Source organism: Aspergillus aculeatus (genome assembly GCF_001890905.1).
Source record: "Aspergillus aculeatus ATCC 16872 unplaced genomic scaffold ASPACscaffold_1, whole genome shotgun sequence".
NCBI classification, from domain to species: domain Eukaryota; kingdom Fungi; phylum Ascomycota; class Eurotiomycetes; order Eurotiales; family Aspergillaceae; genus Aspergillus; species Aspergillus aculeatus.
The window spans coordinates 716,656-731,828 of record NW_017962976.1 but is presented as its reverse complement, the minus strand read 5'-3'; the positions used below and the strand labels follow the sequence as shown (position 1 = coordinate 731,828).

General features: G+C 48.6%; 1 protein-coding gene across 1 annotated transcript; it reads left to right on the top strand.

The window, feature by feature from the left end:
• Positions 1 to 12,550: 12,550 nt before the first annotated feature.
• ASPACDRAFT_21308 (MFS transporter) lies at positions 12,551 to 14,672 on the top strand (the record flags this gene model as incomplete). The annotated part of the gene is made up of 3 exons (XM_020199014.1): positions 12,551 to 12,644; positions 12,929 to 13,832; positions 13,892 to 14,672. 3 exons carry the CDS (start codon positions 12,551 to 12,553, stop codon positions 14,670 to 14,672), a joined length of 1,779 nt encoding a protein of 592 aa, XP_020060839.1.
• Between the last annotated feature and the right edge of the window lie 501 nt (positions 14,673 to 15,173).

Below are 15,173 nucleotides of genomic sequence, written 5' to 3'. Positions count from 1 at the left end.
TGTAAACAGCTGATGCACGAGTCTGTCTATGTAGAGTCAGAAACCGGGAGTAAACAGTCACCACAGTCTGGTCTTTTCTCTGAATGTAAGCCTGGTTTGTTAGTGACATCTTGATCGAGCCCTCACTTTCAGGTCCAGGTCAGACTTCCCTGGCAAAAGTATCTGCCTAACCGAAAGTAGATTAGTACTTTTCGAAGAATTGTTAACCAGGTACTTTTGTCCATGCTGTGCCCCGAACGATCGGCTCCTCTGTCTATCCAAGTTGAGCATAAAGTGGCTTGTCGGCTCCAATCTAGCTGCAGATGATCCATAGGTCATACATACGGTAGTGCTATGAGAAAAAAGGCTGTTCTTTTCACTGACTCAGCGATCAATGATGACTAGTAACTTAGCATTCTATAGTTATCACCATCTCATTTGATGTATCTGCGATATGTAACTGATCGACCCTTTCTAGTCAAAAGATAAGTGGGGGTCTCTATTTTGGTACCATCGAACTCTACACAGTAGAGCCTAGGCTCTCGGATGGTAGAGCAACCCGTGCATGTATCGATACTGGGGAATGTCAACCCTGTCATGGCCAAGGAGGGTTAGATAGATCGTCGACGGAGGCGGTTGCATCTACATCGCACCTGCATGTGTTACACGACGACTCGAAAAATCAAGGCCTTTGTTTCTTTGATAGAGATTTGCTCACAAATTCTCGATCAAGAAGCCAACGCAGATATTGTATTATTCGGTTCTTAATACCATCTCACCGTTGCATCAAGACAATGCGGCGTGGCACAAATGGGAAGATCTCGGGACTCAACAATGACGATTGACTTCTCATTGCTGGCTAGGCCGGTAGTAGGACGCTTGGCTATGATAGCATGACTCCAACTCCCGACAGGAAGCTCATTTAGAGCACAACACGTGACATCACATGACTTGAGTGAGTATACGCTCTTTCAAGGCAAATGGTCAGACACTCAACAGGTGTCGGAGACCGCCTGGCTGTAGCAATGCCCAAGATACGCCTGATGACTGTGGTTTTCTAAGGGTCTGTGGTCGCATATCACGGTCAAGCATGAGCCTACCTCAACGAGAGACGATTACCAAGTTAGGTAAAAGGTCCCAAGGACAGGACGAGCATAGTTTGAAAGTGTCCGGTCAAGCAGCAACACCCGTGGACCTGTCCCACCACCACCACTACCACTGGACCTGCTACGCGACAGTAGTCAGGTGAGCTCGGCTATGGGAGTGCCGTGTGCGACAAGAAAGTTGTGCAACGCGATGCCTGAATCCCAAAGACGTCAGACATTGAAACAGCAGCAGGTGCTTGTAGGAGTAGATGGCCGTGGTGGGTCGATAGATAGACGGTGACCTCCACCTAAGGCAAACGATGAAACAATCGAGCATGGCGTACGGAGTGCGTACATGCAGCTTTGTCTGCATGTATGCAGTTCATAGAGTAGCCCAGTTTCTCGGGCTCATGGTTCGGAGGGAATGTCCACATGCTACCCTCCACTACTAGTATGAGTTCTAAGGTAAAATTACGGTAGGTTAGATAGTACAGTACCTTAGGCAGGTACTTCGTAGTCACTTGCGGTACCTGGAAAGGGGCTGAGCAAGCTAAGAGTGAAGGAGCCGAACCGTAACAGCAGTCAAATCAAGAATCCCCCCGCCATAAGCGCAGCAATTCAAATGTCATGATCTGGAGGCAAGCAACCGATCAACAGCGAATCTAGACACGACACTGGTCCATCGCCTAGATAGAGATGGTGGATGATGGGTTGAAATCCACACAGAACAACCTGCATGACAATGCCATTGGTCTATAGTCTGGGAATGATGCGGCAGTAGTACGGTCGTCACGAAATATACCAGTTGTTTTCTTTGTTCTCCATGGCGTGAGGGTCAATCGATGTGGATGGCCTGACAGGGCACACAAAGTACGCTTTCTGTGTTACGAATCCCAGCAAGGATTATGGAGAAACCTTGGGAAGTGCTAGATCCCTAGCGACATTGACAACCTTGTCAGGGAGACTACCTTTCATTCGATTGATGTTCCGATGTAGGGTGGGAACGCCCACGTTGAGAATGAGTGGGTAGGCGATCCTTGCGACCACTTTTTCTCAAGTATATGTATACAATACTTCCATACGAACAATGAACATATGTGACCAACTATGAGTAGTGACCGCACAAAGTAGGTTAGCTTGTTTAAACCCCTCTCTTTCCCCTTCTCCTCCGATAATAATGATGATACATCCCATCCATGTCCCCGGATTAGTTTTGCCGCCTTCCTTGGATGAACAGCCACCGTTCGAACAGGCCTGAGGCTCCGCAGTGGAGGCACCAGCCAAACAAATGGGAATTGGGCGAATGGGGTCGCGTTCCTGATACCGTCGGAAGGGGGAGGATTTGCTTCCCCTGCAGCTTACAGCTCACATGATCGATGTTGAAAGCAGACGCAACCCTTCCCTCTCCGTCTTCCCCCCGGGCCGGCTAGAAATGGTTCTAGGATGGGGCTAATAAGTAATTAGTGTGCGCGGCAAAAAAGGAAAAGTCTAATGCCTGGAAACCGGGTTCAAAAAATGAAGGGGAAAAAAGAAAAAGGAGGCAAGAAAAAAAAAAAGCTAAAAGTCGATCAATCATCAATCACAATGACTCAAGAAGTGATTAATGTTCTTTTAGGAACTGGAGAACAGACCCATCCATCCTCGATCGTTATCCGTCGCCGCGGCACCGGATCCCAACTTCCGTTGGAGTAAGAAAGTCCCATTCCATCCTCCCACCATCAGTTGGCTTCGCCACCTGAGGGGTTCTTTTGCAATTGTGACTATGGCTCCGCTTGAAGAAGGGCGGATGGGCAGGTGCCGATGCTACTGGACTCGCTATCTACAGCAGTGCCCAATTCAGGAAAATCCTGACGTATGACCTACCCATCAATGTGGCTTAACTAGGCTACGGAGCAAGTTATCGTACTTGACGTGAAGACCTGAAGGTCTCAGCCAGACGGTTCAAAATGATCTAGACAGTAGAACACATGTTTCGGAGCCCGTCCTACGCTGACATCGGCATTGGGTGGTCTCCAACGTAATTGGATCTTCTTTCGGGCCGAAGTCTCTTTCATTGACCAGAACCAAAGAAGTATAACGAAGGAGAAAAGCGAAAATGAGTACGACCCTCGTTCTGATATGGTGGTCGGTATACGAGGTATGCATGGATGCTCACTGCCGACTGTCTTCAATCCGATTTGGGTAGAAGAGGCCGCCGAGTCAACCAGTATCTACTAGTATCTGTTCTGCCACGGCGCACAGCCTCATTAGCGTACGTGGGAAATTGGGAGAGGGTGTAAGTCACACGACGGATTTCAAGTGAAGATATGCTTATATCATGCTGTTTGTCTACATCTCATCAGGTAGCCCAACTCACTGACTGGATCAACAAATCAACATCTCCTTTGAATATTAATATGCGCGGGCGTTCAGAATCGGATCAGTTTTGGCCAGCCACTCTCTATGCCCACTGTGTTGCATTCCAAAGGACACCTAAGATATTGTGGCTTAACTGATAACTACGAGTACTGGTACGTTACTTTGCAAAGCTACGGAGAACCCTCACAGGCATATAGCAGTGCTCAGTTAGCAAAGTACGATTCGGCCGTACTTTTTTTTCTCCCTAGCGCCAAGCAATGGGCGAGGAAAACTCCCCGCCGAGTTGGCGGTAAAATGTGGGTGAGCATGTGTACATGCAAATTGCGCACAGCGAATGAGGTCACGCAAATCACACAGGATAAACTAGATTTACCGTGTGCAGTAACCGGGACGCAATATTAGAGAACTTTTTTTCATTTTTTTCTTTTCATTTTTTTTTTCCATGTTGGCTCCAGCCAAAATCTCATGTTTCACATTCAACTGGACATGACTAGTACCTAGGTATCCATTGCCATCTGGGTATGTTTGGTTGTATTCATTGGCCCGGGGATAACAAGCCGGTTCCATTGGCGAGATACCATGGTTCTAGACAAGGTACGGCGGCTTCCGGTACTTTCTTTTACTTGGGAATAGTAGAACCTTGCTGTGCCGTGTAAATGTGTACTCAATCTGACAGATTTGATTCGCGACTTTGACCAGTTTGCTCAAATTACTGACCTACTCCGGTAGCACTGTACTAAGTAGTCCATACTGGGAGACTATCACGCAAAGTACAGGCATGTGGGCCAGTTCTTGCCTCTTTCATGGTCAAACCTTTTCCCCGCCGCTAAGTATCCGTTGGGGACCTTTTTCTTCCTCCCTCCCACTTTTCTTTGTTTCGATCGAGAAAAGTCCGTACTCCAAAACAGTGTCGTTGCAACTGAAGCAAAGTTGATCTCTGTATGGTTGAAGACCACTCCCGAATTCGACACGGTGACTGAATAATATCAGCTTAGTGTGGTACTAAAACCGAGTATGGAATTCTTTTGCGAATAGATATGCGCGGCCGTAAAAATAAGCAACACTGAAGATTTGCGTGCACATGCACTGTAGTTACACTGTACAGTACTTAGCCTAGCCGCATCGCTGATAAGCAGATCGCCCTGTGTCCCCGCTAATCACTGATGTGAACACATTTACTGAGTATTGGAGTGTGCAATTAACCACGTTCCCTATGAGAATAATAGGCAATTTCGTGTCGTCAACGACCAAATTCCACCTAGCCGAAGGGAGATCGAAGCCAGAACAAGGTTAACTCGACCCGCCACACCCGTCCTCACAGGACTTGACCCGACCGACCGACCAAACCGATCAACTTTACCTTTTTGATTAATTTGGTACCTAGTCAAAACTCCAGGGCGGTGGCATGACCGAAGTACCGCTCATGCGGCGGTCCTGGGTTCCCTTAGTTTCCCCATAGCGGATTCTAGAAGGATTCGATACATGTGCTCATTGATCCATACCTTGCACGGCGTTTGGCTCTATACAAGGCGAGGGGTGGGCTTTTACCTAACAAGTCATCCTGAAACACACTACGGAGTACACATTTGTACACTACCGCGCATACACCGACAGTCACCGACATGAGGCAGACGGGAACTGACACCATCGGGTGACTTCACAGTCTGGCCTAAATGCATTCATCACCAATGAGGAGAGAATCTGTAATTAACCAAGTACATAATAAGTGAAGTTCTCATACTAGTCGTAGTCAAAGTGGGACTCGGCAGAAAGAACTTCGAAGAATAAAAGTAGAGGATCATTTGGTACGTATTAGGTACTATGTACAGTATTGTACATGCATACATACATACGTACATACCTACCTACCGCAGGGACAATATTCCGCGGACCCGACCTGCTAGTCTAGCGGAAAATGGCCGTGTGGGATGCAGAATTGTGGGCGTCATGACTTATCTAGCCTCATAAATCCTCGACGGCGGACCCGACATTCTGGGGCGCGAAATGCGCCTATAATGCGATCCACTGCGGGTGGCTTGGCTCTTTGAAGCTGACTCCAGCTGAGGGTACTCGACGGCACAAATACCGCGTCGATAGCTTTGGGCCCCTTGGGTAGAGATGACGAAAGATATCAGGAGACGTAAGCAAGTATACCGGCTAAGAGCGCCCGCGGGATTAGTGTTGTATCGGCAGAGAAGGGTAAGATAGCAATGAACGTTTCCGAGACAATTTCTCCTTCCCCTCCCCAACGGGATGGGGGCGGTTGCAGTATCTGAAGCGAATCGGAGATTAGTACGAGGGTAAATATATCAGATAGGCAAAGAAGACTGGCTAATCAGCTCCTTTGGTCTGTGGGAGGTATTGTACGTAGGCTGTGTTTGGAGGCACGAGGGGCAGATCCTGCCTCAATAGACTCGATGGACTTTGCGACCAACCGAGGATAGAGAGGGTGATAAGCAGAAGTGAACAACAAGGACTGAGTTAAGGAGGCAAGCGACCGAACAGACAGGCAAGCGGAAGACAAGCGCATAGATTCAGGAGAGCAAGACCACTCCGTAGCTAGTGTTGCCTCGATGGGCTGATGTTCCAGTTCTCATCCAACAGCCCTGGCTCCTACCAGACGCTCTTCTGTACACCGCACTCACAGCCATGTACCGCGGGGCAGCCCAATGCCCCGCCAGTGCGACAATCAGTCGGTAGCAATCAAGCTACCTTGCATGAAAAGAGAATCTTGGCCCAGCTGTCAAAGCGGTAGAACACTTCCGGAAGATTGCTTGCCAACTACCCCGTCTCGTGTGGAGGGAGGGGGGAGGGGGACTTGGTATCAGATCAGGTAATGTTGGCCGGCTCACCGTATGTTTCCACTCTGCCCTGTCTGCAAGATGAACAAGGGCCTCTCGAACACGGTTGTGACCGGCATGACTCGAGGTACAACATTAACAGCAGCAGCAGCAACGTTCCGGTTTCTGCCCAATCTCGAAACCAACCCCAGCTGACCTGTGGAGGAGATTGTTGGCGTCAAATTAAACACACAGCAGCAAGGGAAGAAAAAATAAATCGGCCGACCGTCGACAAGTAGCCTGCCTTTCCCGCCTCGGACAAGAGATGACTAGTTTATGCAGTTGTAGTCCTCAAACAGCTCCTGGCGATACCCAAGACGGCCGGCGACCTGCAAGCCCCTCATTTTGACTCTTCACCGCTTACTTCCGGACTCTTATCCAACGCAGTCTATGGCCAAAGCCCTAGTAGTAGCTCCCGTACAGTACAGTACAGCAGATTGATGGTAAGTATGTAGGTACTTATCTGGTACTGTACATACTCCGTACTATACCTGCTACAGTATTCACTGCGCCTGCAGCGCAACAGCATCAGCACCAGCACCAGCACCAGCATCAGCATCAGCACCACACTCGCATTGTTCCTCAATCATCCCGCCAGATTCGGCGGTATCAATGACCAGACAGGCTTCATCAGGCCCCGCAATCTAGGTTGATGCCGCACGTCTCAGGGTCTACCTCCGATCATCCAATTGCTCCCTCAATTTCAATTCCCCATACAGCTGACGGAGTAGGCTCACATGATCATCCGCAGTACATCCAGGTTGACTAGCTTCTGTGAGGTGCGTCGCGATGACATTCCCCATCTCTTATCCTGTTCCTTTCCGTAAAGTCCGAATGGTGATCAAGCTGGACACGATCGTGGTCACTCGAGCTAGAATGCCGACGGCCCGCTGACAGCCCATCAGCCATCTCTTCCCTGGCAATGGTGTGCGGGTGTGCGGGTGTGCGTTCCCCAAAAGCACGTCACGCTGACACCGCTAGATCATTGATCGCAGTTTAGTCGGCCGTTGAACTCGGGTTTTTGGACTCGAAGACCGAGGAAGGAGAGGGGCAATGACGGTATGCTTCGCTGTATGCAAGCACTTGCATCCAGCGATCTGGATAGAAAGGCTTCCTCACGAGCACGGCACCGTGGACCTCACATCACTGAGCGGTTCAATAGGGGATTTACGATGGCGTGAGTGAGTGCCTTTCACATAGGAGTTAAGATGTGGCAGTTCCAGTCTTTCCTTTCCGCATAGACTTTCTGAGAGACTTCACCTGCCTCCCTGCTTCAACTCCCCCCCTCTTCCTAGTTGTTTGCTTCCGAAATTGTATCCGAAGGCTCTCAAAGCTTCCAGGGTCAGAGTTTAGGTTGCATTCCCTCCGCGTGGTCCTCTGTAGGGTACCTACCTTCTCTAGTCTCACCCGTCTGCTCTTTTGGACTCTAACAGGACAGGACAAATCATAGAGTGTGACCGGGTCAACACTCAAGGTTGAAATTAGATCAATTCAGCGGTCAGAGTCGAACGTTTCGCCTGATTGGTTAATGCCCTGAGTTTCTGGCTGTCCTCAGTGGCCCTTCTGGTACCGATCGGCTCTTTGCTGCTTGCCATGGTGTATTCAAGCACAATGACGTCGCGCATTGTCTATTCATGCCCTAAAAAGAATATGGATGGATGGATTAGGGGAAAAGTAAAAAAGCTTTATTGTCCGTACAGCGACGATAGTATTCATTTCCCATCCTTCTAGGAGAGGGGGGGAATGGTGGATGCTCAGGGTCGATCGTCTGTATCATACATAGTAGGAGAAAGCCCCACTGCTATGCACAGATACGTACCATAGTTGTAGTCAAAGAATTACTTGCAGCTCTAAACTCTTCCATTGTTTTTCTTCTGATCCTCGTTTGGCTCGCGTGGCTCCAGATCTCAACCAAGCTAAGTCAGGCACTATGGGTCCACAGCATGGCACTATTTCCCTACTGCAGCAAGTGGTGGACAATTCCAATGTGGTACTGTGTGTACTGTACATACATACTGCCCGGTAAACTGATGGTAACTTACTTATTACCCTAGCCTGGTATGGGGAGATGGGGGGGGAGCGCCTTGGCAAGAAGCATCTGGAATTGAGATCCCAGTGCCTTGGTCCTTCCCACTTCCACCCGCCCTTAGTGTTTGTCCCTAAGGAAACGCAGTCTCTTTTTTACCAAATTATGGGGATCGCATCAGCATGAAGCCGCTACTGGCTGAGATGTTTTTTGGTAGGTCCAAGGCTGCCCTAGGATACTCACTTCCCAAGTAAAACGCCGGAGTAGTCAGCCACGTAAGGGACGTGCTAAGCATCACTTACTGACTGGATACAAACAGGTATCAGGATCGTTGGCTCCATACATTAGTATCATAAAGAAGGTATCTGGAACCCTCACCTTGGTCTCCATCTGGTCTCCCGCTACCCACCCTCGGCCCCTCCTTTCGCATAACCCGCTGTTTCAGGTCTTTCCATCTATTCGAGCGGCTGGGGGAAAATCCAACAGCGCTGGTCAATTAGCGACTAGCCGACGTAGTGACGTCAAAGAGAATTGAAGCAGGTTCGTTCTTGCATAGCAAAGAGCTAGGTGACAGCAGCCCAAGAGGTGATTATGCATGAAAGAGTGGCGGCTCTTCGAGAAAACCCAGAGAATTGCCTCTGAATGGTTTCATTTATCTGCTATTCACCTATGTTCAAACCTGCTGGTAGGTCTGTTACGAGGCCCCAGGCAATCAAAAAGATTTGGAATGCATCAAAAGTTGTTGAGACTTTCTTGGTGTTCCCTCCAAGGAAGTTCTTGCCATAGAAAGTATTGTACGGAGACTGTAGTTCTTATCTTTCCTAATTGTGTTGTAATGGCCGGTCGACGCTGAATTGATTCTCCTCACTTCCCCGGAAATTCTTTCATGTACGGTAAAGGTATAGTCACCTAAAGTATACGCCAACTACTCCGTAAATGATGCTTTGCTTGGAGCTGGGGATCACATTAAAGTTCCGGAGCATTTGCTCGAGAAGCCGAGCAACCATTTGCTATAGCAGCATGATCTGACCCAGTTAAGGGAGGCAGAAACGATTGCAAGTTGTCATGTTCCACGATGATGAGCAACAGCTGGGAACAAACGACAAAATTGATTGAGCCTGGATTCTAAGGGCCCAGCACGGAGTCGATACTACAGGTATGAAGGAAAGTCAGGAGTTTTGCGCCTCAGAAGTGTTCCTTCTATGACCTTGAATCTTTATCTTCACCAGTTTTGGTGATTTTACTCAATGTCAATCGATGGTTCCTTTCCTCCCAGGGTCAACCCCCCATTGCCGGCCCACTCCAGGTCCGGCGAGAGAAAATGTGTAGTGTTGTTCTTCACCGTAAGGAGTGAAGTTCGCCGCCATTTCGAAGTACCTGGCCCACTTCGGCAAATGGCCATGCGAACTTTCTTTGGTTCGTTCCCCTTTGAATACAATCAATTCATATTGCACTGTCAGTCTTCTTTCCCTCCATTAAATTCACTCATTATACATTTCCTCGGCCGAACCCCTCAATCTACATTTTCCCTCATCGTTCTGCTCGCGATCCGCTCTGAACCGGGTTGCAAGCACTTCATGCTGTCTTTTCTTGGTCAGACAGGCAGGGTTTTAGCTTCTTACTAAGTGCAATTCGTCAACGGTAGCTAAGTAGTAGTCAATGGAATTCACCGCTTGTTATCGCTCCACCAGTGCAGGCACCCATCATCTTGCTGGGAAAATTTCCTATTGCAGGTCAAATGTCATTGAAGAAAGCACAAAGCTTGGAGATGTTGACTCCTTCATGAATGTTGTCATAATTGCTCTTCTTGAGCTGTTCAGCGATGGGCCTTAGCTGTTTTGATACGTACATTTATTTTACATTTGGAAGGTGATACCTTATGCTTACTGCACCTACCAGGTACGTACTGGACCCTCTAACCTGTTCATCGAGCATTAAGCATAATAGTGGATGGGGACCTTCAGGAACCTCCACATTGGATAAGAGAAGGGCGCACTCCTTTGTAGTTGCATTTCCATCTGGACTTCAGAATTGCGTTGACCTCTCTTGATTGAGACATGCGATTTCTAAAAGGAGGGGAAAGGGGGAGGGGGGGGAGGGGGGGGATGATGATAGGGAGAGAGAGAGAGACGGGAGGACTCCATGTCTCCAGGTGTGGACTTGGGGGAGTCGCTGTTAGATCTATCATCTCACTAAGTCGCACTAAAACCAGACTTCTGGAAAGTCGATCATCATTGCCTTACGGGCCAATTTAGCGCGCTTTTTAGCTACACACCTTTTCTACTGTTCCCCGGAGCCCAGGGCTCAGGTCCATCATGGATTCATGGGTCTCCTCCTACCGGTCAATCTGCGGGCGGCGGCTCTGGAATGGGGCAATTTGCGGTTTCTCTTTCTATTTTTTACTTTTTTCTTATTCATCACTTTTCTCTCTCTCTTTTGATGTTCTTCCCATCCCTCTCTGTAAACTGGCTCCATCCCTTTTTGATTTCTGATTATTTTTTTATTCTTCTTTTGCTTCTCGATTCTACCCCCACCCCATCTGGTTTTACTGCTCGATTTCCTTTTTTTGGTAGACTAGTGTGGTCTGACAGTACTAGACTTTGGATCGATGATTACAATTCCAGCTCCGATCTGAATCTGATCCTCTCCCTTCCGACGGTTATATGTGATTTGATAGGCATTCATGGGGGCTTCTTCCTCTTCTTTTCTTTTATTTCGTCCTTTTTATCTCCCAATATTGGTCGAAAATGGGGGAGTGGGTTTCTCTTCCCTTCCTTCCATTTTCTTTTTGTTCTGTCAAAAATGGACCAGCCCATACCGCTCTTACTTGGAAGTACTGTACTGTGTACATGATAGCAGGTAATCCGGCCTGTTTTCTCTGCCTGCTTGATGCGTACAGCAGGTTTGTATTGACTACCCAAGCAGAGCGCAGCAGCAACCCTCAGTTCCTGAGGATCGATGTACAGTCGGGTACGGTACGTACGTACCTTGAATGGATTGCGTTTCTTTCTTGCAGCGATTGGTTCCACCCTATCCCAGATTCCGGTTCTTTCCCTCTGAATCTGATTTCTCTGTCATCGGCCTACTCGGAGGACTAAACTAGTATGTAGTACCCCAGTATCCAAGGTACCGTAGTCGTGTTGCCCGTACCGTCGTGTCAGATGGCTCCGATCCATCTCTCGTTCCCTATCCTTCCGGGTAGCCCACCCGCATCATACTTTGGGAAAAATATGAGAGAGGGAAAAAGAAAATAAAATAAAAATTGAAGCTAAAAGAGCCCGGCATGAAAAAATAAATAAAAAATTAGTTCAACAACCTAAGATCGAGCGACCAAGAGAAAAAAAAAGAATATTGTCTTTATTAATAATTTAGAGTGGATCCTTCCTATTCCTCAGCTGTTTGCTGTCCGCTTGCAGTTGCGTCCTTCTTGTACAGCTGTAACCGAAAAAGGGCCTGCCTTTATTGTCCCATACTGACTACTATCCTGAACCGTTGACACCTTTTTAGTCTTTTGCCTGATCACAATCAGTACTCCGTAGGCTATCCACTTTCAAAATACTACATTTAATTCCTCTGCCCGGCCAGCTTCTCCTTTCGACTGACCTTTCTACTTTTTCCCCCTATGCTTGACTGCTCTCAACCTCAATTCATCTGCTTCCCCTGTTCTCAATCGAGACAAAACGTCCGTTGGCACTTATACCATCAAGTAGTACATCAGCTGCTATATCTACACCTACCCTCCGAAGCTAACCTCCTTTGACCTACTGTCCAGACGATCAACTGGATATTCTACTCAATTGAACAACACTGATCTGTCTCTCTGTCTTCATTCCTCGTTACCTTGACCAACTTCTTCCAAAAGCGACCAGTTTGTTGAAATCAAACTTTGGCGTCATCGGATTCCCTTGCAGTTACACAGCCTAGCCGTTTCTCGGCTCTTGACCATCACCGAACCCAAAAGGGAGACCAGCAGAAGCAGAGAAACGAAAACGAACGGGACTCTCGCCATTGAATTTGCGACAGGGGGAGGAAATGTTGAGCCCCCTTTGACCAACAGCCTCTCTCCTTCCTTCAGCACAGCGATCTTATCACTATACTATACCCAACATTCCCTCCCTTCGGTTACAACACCGAAGACACATTCCTTTCGACCATTTGACCCCGCTGGCAAGCCTGCTCCTGTTGGATCATAGGGTCTAGCAAGCAAATATAACTCTATCACCCCGTGGATTTTAGAATTGCACGAACGGTCCAACGACAAGATGTTTAGTCGCCCGTCGTGTTTACAAGGCCGTCGACATGGCGAGCGCAACGATGATTGGTCCGCTTTCCCTGTACGGCAACTCTTCGTGCTAGGTACGTTTCCGACCTTCTGTATTTTTGCTTTTGCTGTTGCTTTTTGCTTTTTGCGCCCAACGGTTGTCGGGGGGAAAAAGAGAGAAAGAAAAGAGAGCGACTGGTTTTCAAGGCGAATGCTAGTTTGTTTGTCGTTGGATCTTTCTTTTCTTTCCCCAACCCCTCTTCCCCCCTTCCTTCCCCTGATTCTGATTCTTTCCTTTGATTTTCTTTTTCTACTGCCGCGCCTCTTGCGCTCGGGGAGCATCTACAGGAACGGATATCATGACTGACATCTGGTTTAGCGCTATGTCGCATCTGCGAGCCAATCGCATTCATGTCCATATTCCCCTATGTCTATCAGATGGTTGAGTCCTTCCACGTGACAGACAATGATCGCAAGATTGCTTTATATGCGGGGATGATCACTTCGTCATTCACATTCGCCGAATTTTCCGCCGGTATGTTTTGGGGTCGCATGAGTGACAGGATTGGCAGGAAACCCGTCTTGGTCATGGGTCTGATCGGAACTGCCATCAGCATGATCGTGTTCGGATTCGCTCCCAACCTGGCGACTGCCATGGTCGCCCGGGCCCTGGGAGGTCTTCTGAATGGTAACATCGGAGTCCTCCAAACGACCGTTGCGGAGATAGTCACAGTCAAAGAGCACCAACCCCGGGCCTATTCTATCATGCCCTTCGTCTGGTGCTTAGGTTCGATCATAGGACCCGCCATGGGTGGTGCGTTGGCACAGCCCTGCGACAATTACCCTTGGCTGTTCCAGCGTGGAACCATTTTCGACAGTTTCCCATTTCTGCTGCCCAACTTGGTCTGTGTTGTCGTCCTCTCGTCCGGTATCATTGTCGGCTTGTTGTTTTTGGAGGAGACCCATCCCGAGAAGAGGAACCGCCGCGACCCGGGCTTGGAGTTAGGCAATTGGCTGGTCAACAAGTTCAAGGGATCCCGCGACCATCTTGCCGAGGAATTGGACGTCAAGGCGGAAACTACCGGCGATGATTACTTCGTCTACGACGATGTTCCACCCCCCGAATACAGGAGTGCTGAGTCTTCTCCTCGTCTGGGTCCGATGAAAGAATCAGATGATCTCTCTACGGATGACGACATTGAGGGGCAGATGAAAGGGCAGAAGCCCAAGGCTTTCACAAAACAAGTGATCTTCAACATCATCGCCTATGGGATTCTCGCATAGTGAGTCTAATCAGAGTATCTGTCTCTCCACAGTGTTCCGGTACTGACATCGTCCCCAGCCATAGTGTTTCGTTCGACCAACTCATGCCGGTCTTTCTCAGCACTCCTGCATCCACTGACGCCGCTTCGCTTCCTCTAAAGTTTACCGGAGGTCTGGGACTGGCAACTAAGAAGATCGGGTTTATGCTTGCAGTCCAAGGTGTATACTCGATGATTGCTCAGCTTTGGTTGTTTCCCTTCGTTGTCCGTCGTTTTGGTACACTCAGGGTTTTCCGCTTCGTGTTGCTGGTGTGGCCCCCATTGTACTTCATGGTCCCCTACCTCATCCTTCTGCCGGAGAAGCTCCAGCTTGCTGCGGCCTATCTGGCTCTGATCAGCAAGATCACTCTACATGTCATCGCATTCCCCGCTACGGCAATTCTGCTGGCCAATGCTGCTCCATCTTCTAAGGTGCTTGGCTCCATCAACGGCGCCGCAGCCTCCACTGCCAGTTTGAGCCGCGCCTTTGGCCCGACTATTACCGGCTTATTGCACTCAAAAGGTCTTGAGAGTGGGTACTCTGTGCTGGCATGGTGGGCTTGCGGTCTTGTCTGCATCATTGGTGCCTTTGAGAGTTTCTGGATGGAAGAGTCGGAGCGAGAAAAAGACATGGAAAAGAAAACCCAACCCGATGATATGTCCGAGGATCAAAACATGTTGCGGGGTTCGTTCATGGTCGGGAAGGAGGACGGCACTCCCGAAGAGGCACGGAGATTGCTCTCTTCCGCGCGGACAAGCATCGATGAGCTGGACGTTCCCCCTCATGTTGACTCAGCGCAATTAGGCGCTCCTGAGTCTTAAAAGTCAGAAGTCGAGGTTTGAGACCTCCTACGTATCCTGTCCTATCACCTCAGTTCTCTGATCTCTCTCTACCCCCCCTCCCCTTTGTCCCTTCCCCTTGAGTTCTTAAACTCACACGTCATTTTCTAACTTCCTCTGTTTTATCTTGTGGATATTGTGCCTGGTGGCTTGTCTTACCCTTTTTTTCTTGTTGTTGTTATTCTTACCTTTTATGCTTTTTTTAGACCCTGACTCAAGATGGGCAATGGCGCAGTTTATAGACCGGATGCATATGCGACAAAAGCATGAGGGCTGGCGAGTCTGTTTCAAATCTCTACTGTTGGATTGTTTTCTGTTGGCATTATTAGCATGGGCATCGTTGGGCATCTATGACTTCATGCATTGGAGAGGCTGTTTGTGTTTGTCATTTCACATTTTTCTTTCGTTATTGCGCTTACTATATCCCAACTCTTAAGAGTCCGATAAGAGAAATCCGTTGCTAGGAGATTGAAGTGGAAATGA